The sequence below is a fragment of the Stylophora pistillata genome, chromosome 4 (assembly GCF_964205215.1).
Source record: "Stylophora pistillata chromosome 4, jaStyPist1.2, whole genome shotgun sequence".
NCBI lineage: Eukaryota > Metazoa > Cnidaria > Anthozoa > Scleractinia > Pocilloporidae > Stylophora > Stylophora pistillata.
In genome coordinates this window covers 15,818,230-15,828,935 of record NC_142522.1, presented here as the reverse complement: position 1 = coordinate 15,828,935, position 10,706 = coordinate 15,818,230, and the positions used below count along the sequence as shown (strand labels likewise).

The following is a 10,706-nucleotide window of genomic DNA, read 5'->3' as shown; positions in this document are numbered from 1 at the left end:
CCAATAAAGTACTTCGGACGCTCGCACTGACCAGTAGGAGACTCATGGCAAGCTAGACCGTTTTACTAACTCTATGGTGACAAAGTTCTTGCGTACTGCAAGGATATGTATTTATCATAGGTTTGTCTGGGGTGGACGGTCTTTCATTGCATGGTTTGATGTTACAATTGCTTCATTAGCGGTAGGATTATATTACTGTGTGGTGGATGTCCTCCCCTGGGGTGGGATGGATGGGAAGATAGCAGGTCCACATCAGCTTATAGCTGCCATAATTCAACTTGCTCAAACAAATAAAGGAGACAAGACGGATATATATAGTCGAGTTGTTGTCATTTATATTCATTCGCGTCGTACGACCATCCCTACGCCCTCCAAATTAAATACCTTTTGACCAGGGGTTATCAGTTTCTCTTAGACGTAGTTTTTGCATGCTGCTATCTGAAAGGATTATACACGTTTACAGAATCATCGTTATACGAACATAGTTTAGATTGTTTGTAGGGTGGTTTTTTTCGCTTTTTCTTTTTTAATTTTCTTATTTACATTTCCGAGTTTTCATTCGTTTTTTTTGTATCATTCCTATCCATTTTGTTGATGAAGGTATAATAAAGAGGGTCGCACACGGCTCTTGTTGACGCACCCCACTTGTACTGGGGGTATCTATATCTATAAACCGATGGCTACCGGCTGAAGACCAACACTCCGCCGGGAGAGCGAAGACCTAAGACCCACAACCGAACTGAATACGCCCTACTCTTTATTTATAGACCTCCTTTTTAGAATAAGTTGTGATCAAACTATAAAATGAAAACCTATTCGCCAACTGTCGGTTTGTAGGTATTTTCGCAGAAAATCTGTATTCTTTGTTTAGTAATTGTCTTTTTGAAGCGTCATAAAACGGCAAGGTTAAGAGTCGACAAGAACTTTTTCAATCAGTTATATCATTATACTTGTCCCGGCCACTGGGAATTCACAACGACTCGAGGAATGTTTTGAGTCGATTTCGTTTAAATCTGCGTGATTTTTCCACAAGTTATATAGTTATTAATACAATTAAATTTTTCAATTGTTATTTTAAACCCCTTGCTTCCAGCTACCACAAAATGTACAGTAAACCAATGAAATGACGCGTATGATTAATGCCTATCTTTTAAACAAGTACGGTGACCTACCTTTTCTATCTTATTTTTCGAAACAGTTATTGACAGGGAACATTTAAGGAAAGCTTAAAAAATTGTTCGACAACTCTTTTTTCCTGAAGAATCACCTTAAGCGGTCATCCACGAGGAATTGTTAGGTGTCCACTGAATACATGTTGACCGCTTGATACGGTGCCGCTCACTTTTATGTAGAGGTTTTACTGTACATTATTTTCGAGTAAAGAAGCGAGAAGGCTCTGGGAACGAGCTTGTTCTGGAGTGACTTAGGTGAAACGTCACTAGTTCCATTCCCATTTGCTTGTATGCTATTTTGAGGCTGTATGATGCTGTAATATGCTAAATAAACTTGTGATGTGGTTCTTATTTCCGGTATTCTAGTTATTCGCCATGAGTTGTGCAAAGGCTTTCCTTTTTTTCTTCAACTTTATCTACTTGGTAAGTATTGTGATGAAAAACTAGAAGCAGTGGCTAAACTTCAGAGTACCTAATATGCGTCTTTGAATAGCTGCTCCCACACATCCGTAGTCGCCAAATTAAATATAACCCACACATTCAAATAATACATTCTTCGTTCTTCAGTAAACCGTGTCGGGAGGCTGTGAAGAACGAAGCGGAACACAGTAGAGGCTATTCTTATTCAATGACATGTAAATGAGTGGCCGGGTATTCTGCAGTCTAGCCATAATAAAAGTACATCAAAATCAGCTCAATAATGTAGAAAATTATCGTTTTGTGGGGCATCGTTCGTGGAGATTCCGCTTGAAAGTCTAAATTACATTGCTTCACACTTTTTGGGGTGAGGGACTAAGTTGTTCTTTGAACTCCGATCTTCTAATTTCTTCGGTGCGTTATTGAGTGTGTTGGTAATGGAGATCCACTGACTCACCCATACAATAGATGGTTGTGTCATCGGCATACATGTTGAGAGGTGCAGAACTAACAGCCTCGGATAAATAGCTAAGTATATAGGGGAAAAAGTGTTGGTCCCAACACGGAGCCTTGAGGGGCGCTGGAGGTAACATAAGCTAGGTCAGAGTTCTCCATTTACTATGGTGGATTGTTTGCTTAGTACATTTAAAATAGACAATAGGCGATAATTTCCTCTATCTGATTTGTTGTAATTCCTAATTGTGAGATTTAATCTGGCCACCTTCCAGTCAGATATAGGTTAGTCAGTCACACAGCAATAGATTAAGTCTCTTTATGACTTCACCATATGATAATTATGCATGGGACAGGCTTAGTGTTAATGGTAATTAGTGTCTGTTGCTGCAACTTAATGGCTATAGTTTAATTCTGAGGGTGGTGAAGAAAAAATTTAGTAAGTCGTCTTTCTCTGTATGGTCAACAGCAAGGGACTCATCGTCATGATTGGTTTTTGAGCTTTGTGATTGTTCTAGAAAGTAGGTTCCTGTAGGTGGAGGTACTAAGCATAATTATTAAGACCTTCATGATCATCAACCATTCATTAGGCTTATCAAATTGAAATTCTTCTTAGACTGCTTACACTTAGTGAGAGGGAACTGAAATTTTTATGATATATTTTTTTGTTCCTCGCACTCTTTCTGCTCTCCAGTTTGACTGGTCAAGAAGATCATGAAAATACAACCTGTCACAGGCACTGAGGCATAGTTCCTGCTCAGTGAGTCATAAACATTAGCTCTATGTAATTTTTTTTCTCTTTGCGGGGATCAAAGCAAGGAATGCTCAGCAGACAATCCCAAGCAGGCAAGGTGGGCCCATCTCTCGGGTAGCCAACCAGAACACAAAATTGGCTTTGTATTTCCCACAGGTTCTCATTTAAAATATTGCTGTTCTTACCATTTCAAGTGTGTATCATTAAGCTACAAGTCAGCTATACCTTGATTTTAATTACTGTTTATCTTAGTAATGAAATACTGATGCCTAACATTCTGTCAGTATACCACTGGTAATTAATTGTTTTAGTCTTGACATGTAGTAGTTGATGTGATATATCAAGCAACTATAGACCAAATTGAATCAATGTGTATATCAATCAAGCAACAAACATTTTCACATATATATTGACAGAAGATGCCCATGGAACCAGACATCTACACAAAATTGTAATTAGGACAGAAAACAATTCAATTTCATAGGGACAAGCACAAATGTTCAGCGGAACATTTTTTTTCATTTTCTTTTGTGATTAAATTACAAGTTTTCTTAAAACATTCTCTTAACGAAGACACTGAGAGATTTTTCTGGTTGCTGTTGTCATGACCCATATCTACAAGGCTTGTACAGAGCATGGAAATTTAAAAGTATTCTTTTTAAGGTCTTAAAAGTCATGGAAAATTACTATTAATAAATGATATTCATAAAGCAACAGAGCAAAACACAATGTGCTGATATGCATTATGCATGTGCAGATAATTTTCACCACACTGTGAAACAAAAGTATTGATTGCAAGTCATGGAAAACAACAAAAAAAATTAATGTCCTTGGAATGGTCATGGACAGTCATGGAATTTCGTGATTAAGTTAAAAAAGAGTACAAACCATGCATATCATAGGCTTGGTTAATAATTAAAGTACATGAGTATTTTGACCTGCATTGCAATATTTATCAGGGTGTAGCTGGTGCTATCATTTATGTTGCCGTATGGCTAATTAAAAAGTTTGGAGACATCACAAAGGTTACAACTGATGAGTACACTCTGGTACCGTGTGGAATCCTAGTTGGAGTGGGTGTCCTGATCTTTATAACTGCCTTGTTTGGTTGCTGTGGAATATGCCGTGATAACAAGTGCTGTCTGTCCATGGTAAGCCACCTTGATTGACTAAACATGTCATCAAACTGTATTTATTACAAAACAGAAATAATTATTTTGATAACAAGTACCGTAATTTCCGGCCAATTACCTGCATGGCAGATTACCTGCACCGGCCAATTGCATACGGCGAAAAAAAAGTCAACAGATTACCCGCACTAGTGGATAACCCGCACCTTATGTTTAGCGCCATGTTGACTTGTTGAACGAAAGTTTAAAGGCCAAAGAAATTCAGACACGTGTACAATTCTGTGTCTATATCAGCATGTATTTTATTGTTAAAATGATACAGTAAAAACACAAACATTTTGTGTGAGCGATCGTTCAGCACCATGTTAGACTTGTTGAAAGAAAGTTTAAAGGTCAAAGAAATTCAGATGCGTGTTCAATTGTGTCTATATTAGCATGTACTTTATTGTTAAAATGATACAGGTAAAAACACTAACATTTTGTGCTAGCGATCGTTCAGCGCCATGAATTTAGTTGAGTTTCACACCTATTATTTTCAATATTCTATTGATACATGTGGGCTTTCCAACTGCTGTCAGCGATTTCTTTAAAAAAACGGTATCTCCGGTTCTACTGGACCTAAAAAGTCCCTTAAAATGGGAAAATTCTCCTCAGCTCAAGCTAGTGTTAACTGGAAATTTGTTACTGATGTGCCGGATTTTCTTGGATTATTTTGTTGCCGTGAAGGTTTTGTTTGCACGCGTGCCGATAAAAATTTGTTCACATGCAACTAATTATGTATGAAATAAACTTGATTCAACAACCAGCAGCTATTAAAATTGTCACATAACCCACACCTCCCTATTGCCCACAGTGGCGCGTGTTTAGTGCAAAATCAATGGGTGTGGACAAAACATGGCCTAGGCCATGGCCTAACCTGTGGCCTACCCTATAGCTTACCCTATGGCCTACCCTGTGGCCTACCCTGTGGCCAACCCTGTGGCCTACCCTGTGGACTACCCTATGGCCTACCAGTGGTCAGATTCTTAAAAGGATAGCATTGCTGGAAACCTTTCAATGTTTTCCTGAGCACTGTCTTACCAACACCTTTCTTCTGCTGTTTTGGCAGCCACATTCCAATCAAAATTTCTTAACCTTCTGATAGAATAAGGAAATCGAGGAACAGAAGCTGGCTAAATGCAACTTTTGGGCAAACATCATATCAGCTCTCCTTTCAAATTAGTGCAATACTGGCCCTTTCTTTGGAAGAGCAAGTAAAGTTTGCAAAATGTTTATGGCAGCGATGTATGCATGTCTTGGGGCGCTTGTTGCAAGTTCAATATTCTGCAGCACTTGAGGGCACTAAAAAAATTGGCCTGGCACGCAATGTTTGCGTTTTCTTACCTGGATATGTATGCTCTCCGATATAACGCTGTTCATTACATTTTTACACCTGCACTCCACTATTATGTTACCAACTGACAGCCTGCATCCTAAAGCCGCCATTTTGCATATCCACTGCAACCACGTAATATTGGCCCCTCCTCTCCCCTCCCTCTTAACCTACCATTATGGTTGAGTGCTGTGATATTTGCAGTGTTTCGTTCCCTCGGACGTTGAAAATCGTGTTAGCGACCTCATAGTATACCCTTTTCAGAGACAGATAATTGTACACCAGCATATTTGTTCAACTCTTACTGGTTTTATTTTTATGTTCTTAAAAATCTGACCACCGGTAGGCCATAGGGTAGGCCACAGGGTAGGCCATGGCCTAGGCCAGGTTTTGTCCACACCCAAAATCAACAGATTACTCGCGGGTAATCGGCTGGAAATTATGGTATTCAATTTTGATGAAGGGAGATGCTAAATTTCTGCCACGTGTGCAATATAATAGATTTGTGGAATTTTAACATGGATTGTATCACAGACTTTCTACTGTCGGTTGCATTCAGATACCCTACCAACTGAATTAGAGAGAACATTTTATGTACTCCACACATGGTCCCTTTATTCCTGGCTGGGAATATTTACTTTACATGACAGTCTTTCATTGATCAAGAAGTTTTTGAGTTGAATTTACAACTTAGCTATTGTTTTGGAGACCATTAGGTAAAATATGCAGAGTGTATTAAAACATAAAATCCAGTTTCAAGAAAGTATTATTTAGAAACATGAGGATGTTATGACAAACAGGGAAGTACGTATGATGCACGATCCTCGCAGTAGAGAGCACTATTTATGCAATAGCGAAAATCAGACCTGAAAAAAATCAGGCCTGTACGGGATTCAAACCACTGACCTCTGGGATACTAGTGCAGCGCTCTACCAATTGAGCTAACAAGCCAATTGGGAGCAGTCCGCTAAGTTGATTCATAATAAACCTGTGGTGATAAATCAAATACAATGAATATATGAAGTTCATATATTTTTCAACTGCGGTTGTAGATACATATGATGCACGATCCTCACAGTAGAGAGCGCTATTTATGCTAAAATAGCACTCTCTACTGCAAGGATCGTGCATCATATGTATCTACAACTTAACCGCAGTTCAAAAATATATGAACTTCATATATTCATTGTAACCAAACAGGGAAGTGTATGGTCTTTTATCTTGCAGTTCTTTGCATTACTTTTCATTGTTTTTGCACTGGAGATCGCAGCAGGTGCCCTAGGATACGTCTACAAGGATAAGGTACATTGCTTTTGAAAGTATAGTCATGTTGTCTGTGTATAATGTATATGTACCCTGTATACAACACTCAATAGCATGAGGAGTCAAATGAGATCACAGAATATATAAAATTGGTCACATTCATGCTAAAATCGCCCTGTTTTATATCAAATACAGTGATCACTTAGTAACTTAAGTGATGAAAATCATAAACTTTGGGCAGTATTGACAGTCTTTACTAACTCACAGGCAAACCCAATCAGTGAGCAAGACATAAATACACATTCTTTATGTGTTATTGCTATCTGCACCTTATGTGATGGTTCAACATATGATACACTCAAATTTCACGACTTGCAAGTGGTATTCAAGGCAAAGAAAAATATGAGCAATAAGCAAATTAATGCTTTGCTTAAATTATATATGAAAAAAATATTATGTACTTCTAACTGGGTGAAAACAAGGGCAGACCAACTTTTAAACATTACCCTCAAAATGAAGGGAAAGACACCTTCACCCTTCCTTTAGATTTATCCACTGCACCCTAACCTTCAGCAATCTTATCTCTTTTCCCTCCACCCTTTCCCTCTACCCCTCACCTGTATTTTAGCAATGCCATACTTTAAACTTTACCTTCGTCTATTGTGTGGCTAAAGATTGACTGCCAAAGTATTTTCACTTTGATGAAGGGCTAACACTCTAAACGTCAGCTCTTTAACTCTATGGCTAATTTACAATTTCAATGTAGTTGATAAACCAAATTACCAATATGTTGGTTTTTTTTTTTTCTTGTTTCTAACATAATAGCAAGGAGAGTCATGAGTTAGGAAATACACATAACTCTTTTCTAGCTTTTAAGGTGGTACCATAGGCCAACTCAGCCATTTTGGAATGCCGTTATTTTCTCAAATAGTAAAGAATATTGTCCAAGTAGTCTATTTGCAAATTTTCATTGTTAGAAAATGTACTGTTTTCAATATACATGTAATGGAAGTTTGGTTTTGAAGGTAGAATCTTGACGTAGCAAAATTGAGATACAGTCCTGGTCTTATGGTATTTGTAGTTCATGTGGTATTTCTTTCAGTTAAGGTTTCTGACACATCCATTTCTTAAGTAACCATTTGAAATACAAAGGGTTCTCTTACCAGGGATGTAACAAGGGAAACAGCTCTACAGCAGCTGACCACTTATATTTTCTAAGCAATGCAGGGTTTCGTTAGCCTTTATGTAAGTTGCAAAGCAGAGCTAAATTGGCCAAATTAGCATCTTAAGAGACTTATTTATGAACAAGTTGGTGATATCCACTATTTTTTTTTCTCTGTCTTAAGGCTAAAAGCTTTGTGCATGATGGTTTCCAAGATGCAATCAAGCATTATGATGATAAAGACACAAATTTAGATAAAGCTGTAGATGGTCTCCAGGAAAATGTTAGTATATACTCTATGTTATTTCAGTAGAACTGCATCATTATGGGAAGCTCTGAGTTTTATCCCAAAAGAACAATTTTCAATTACTGAAATAATCAATTCAAAAAGTTAAAATTTACTTAATATGCACTGTAATAAATAATTTACAAGAAAATAAATTGTAAATCTGTCTGAAAGCTCTTGCCTTAGCAATGTTTCATGTGACCAAAGCACCTTAATTTTGGTTTCTGTATGCATCCATGCATACAGAGGGGTTAGAGGGTGTCCTGAATACAGACTCCTTTTGATTTAATTTGAGAAAAATAAATTGGGAACTTAGTCATAGGTTTCACTGAATTTGCAGATTGAATTGTGAAAAAACCATGTATATTTGGACTAGACCAGACAGTGAAGAAAGTATTACAAAATATCTAAGAACCATATTGGTTGACAGTGGTTTACTCTAAGGATCTCAGTGTAGAGTAATTTTAACACCACTGAATGTTTATGTTTTGTAGCTGAAATGTTGTGGCAACACTGGCAGTATTGATTGGTTTCCATATTTTTTGAAACACCATCATTATCCTTATTCTTGCTGTCCCAAAGATGCACAGATTTGTACAAAAGGGCACATTTACTCTGAGGTATGTACCAGCAATAAACTTATTCATTTTTACCCATAAATTAAACTTAGTGGAACTATTGAATTAAAAGACAAATTCTGGTCTTTATCCACCTCCAAACAGCCACTAAGGATGCAAGGTTTGTACAACCCACATACCCCGGTACCTTAGGATGGGTAAACTAGGAGAGTGACTTGTATCATTATGGTTAGCTCTTTCAGCTTTAAGAGCCACTGACCATAAATATTGAGAATCCACTGACAGGTGCAAAATTTCATAATTCACTTTCTTTTTCCCAAAGGACCCTTTTGATGAACTTTTTTCAAAAATTATATAGAAAAGTTCTATCATGCCTTGCTTTCTCCAAGAAGCAACAATACCTTTGGAGGTATTGTTGACAAGAAAATGATAGTCATGAGACCGAACCAGGCTTATTTATTAAGTGACTGGTAATTTTATGGAGCATTTATGGTACATGTGCATTGTATGTAGGGCTGCTTGAAAAAATTGACCGAGGAGGTTAAAGACAACCTTAGTTACATTATGGGATCAGGTATTGGACTGGCTGTGCTTCAAGTAAGTACCATACATAAGCAGAAATATTTCCATTCAGTAGAAATATTTATTTGGGAATTAAAATTATGAATTTTTCTTACATAAAACTGAAAGCCTTTTTACTTTCTCAATCTTCCATGTCAGTAAAATTACATCTTGTCCTTTGTCCAGTGTTTTTTTTTTTTAATGTATTTTATTTTTTCTGCTGACTTTTAGCACTGCCCTTGTTTACAGCTTGAGGTTGTATTTCACTCTCAATTACTTGTGGCTTGATTTCTTAAAGCTGCAATTTTTTATTTGGAGCAAATTATTCAATTTGAAGGTAGAAGAAGGTGACTTAAAAACATCTCTTTTTCAACAGCTTCTGGGAATGATTGGAGCATGTTGGTTGATGTGTATTCGGCAGTCTGGATACCTTCAACTGGAGGGTGGATTACGAGTCTGATCAGATGGATACGCACTGCTAATTCTTTTGTTAAACTTGGCAGATTTAAAGCTGTTATTTTCTGTTTTAGTAATATAATGTGGATCATGATGTGAAGTGTTGTTCAAGTTAGATCACTAGTCTGTTTGAATAGACAGCTGCTTAAATTTATAGCCTAGTATAGTGTTTTGAGTAACAATCTTGGTTGGTTTTTAATCTGCTATCCGATATGGATGCAATTGTTTGTAATGGATTGATCAATTAAAGTGTAGATTCCCTATGTTAATTTAAAGATCACTGGCTTATTGGTTTTACCAGGAATTGATTTTGTTCATTTTCGTGAAACCGGTTGTATGACGGAACCAAAAGTAGCTATCTTCGCCATGCAAAGAATCGCTATTCAACTTATAAGCACAGTATCGACTTTACTATGCCGATGGTAGTTTGAGTGAATACAGGGATCAGCGCATGTCGAAAAAGTTGGATGATCTGACCCGCGTGAAGTCCACCCATCCGACAATTTCCACCATCATCTTTCATCGGTCAGATTTAGTCAATGTACTTTTATCATTGGTTTGATACTTTCCACATTACAACACTACAGGACTTGTTTCAAATTTTTGATTGTTTGGCACACGTTCTCTTGTTTACGAGCTTTTACGTGCCAGACACTGTTCGATGCATGTCCAAACGTTATGCAAGTTAAAAACTATTTCGGAGAAAATCAAGCACCCCTCTCGACTAAGGCCCTTCCTTTTGCGTTTATACGCGCAATGTTTGGCTGTACTCGTGATCCGCCGTGTGCCCATCACGCAACAAAAAGAATTAAGAACCAAGTGGTTAACCCTGGACTAATATTCTTTGTTAAAAGTACCAAATCTAACCTACTGATTGACTCATTTGTTCTCCGCAGCACGGCTCAATGTAACAGATTTGATTTATTGGTTTACAATATTTATGTCAACGAGGCAACCTCTTTCGGCAGGGGCGTGTCTGCCGAATGAAGAGAGCTCTGATTGAAGCTAAATCGCTGGATCCCCTCCTCTCCCCTCCCTTCCCTAAACCGTAGGGAGAAAAATACTTAAACGGTCCTATTAGGCTACACGAGCGACTTTCTTA

At 37.6% G+C, this 10,706-nt stretch overlaps 1 protein-coding gene across 1 annotated transcript; it reads left to right on the top strand.

The window, feature by feature from the left end:
- The first annotated feature begins 1,454 nt into the window (after positions 1-1,454).
- Positions 1,455-9,879, top strand: LOC111321740 (tetraspanin-3). Its single transcript, XM_022924710.2, has 7 exons — positions 1,455-1,595; positions 3,756-3,947; positions 6,526-6,600; positions 7,908-8,006; positions 8,504-8,629; positions 9,101-9,184; positions 9,525-9,879. Exons 1-7 carry the CDS (start codon positions 1,548-1,550, stop codon positions 9,606-9,608), a joined length of 708 nt encoding a protein of 235 aa, XP_022780445.2. The 5' UTR covers positions 1,455-1,547; the 3' UTR covers positions 9,609-9,879.
- The last annotated feature ends 827 nt before the right edge of the window (positions 9,880-10,706 follow it).

What these genes read in the sequence shown, in the direction of transcription:
- LOC111321740 (XM_022924710.2), top strand. Translation starts at nt 1,548, where the DNA reads ATGAGTTGTGCAAAGGCTTTCCTTTTTTTCTTCAACTTTATCTACTTG. An exon ending in GATACGTCTACAAGGATAAG is followed by an intron (nt 6,601 to 7,907) that starts GTACATTGCTTT and finishes CTCTGTCTTAAG; the next exon opens with GCTAAAAGCTTTGTGCATGA. An exon ending in TTGGACTGGCTGTGCTTCAA is followed by an intron (nt 9,185 to 9,524) that starts GTAAGTACCATA and finishes CTTTTTCAACAG; the next exon opens with CTTCTGGGAATGATTGGAGC.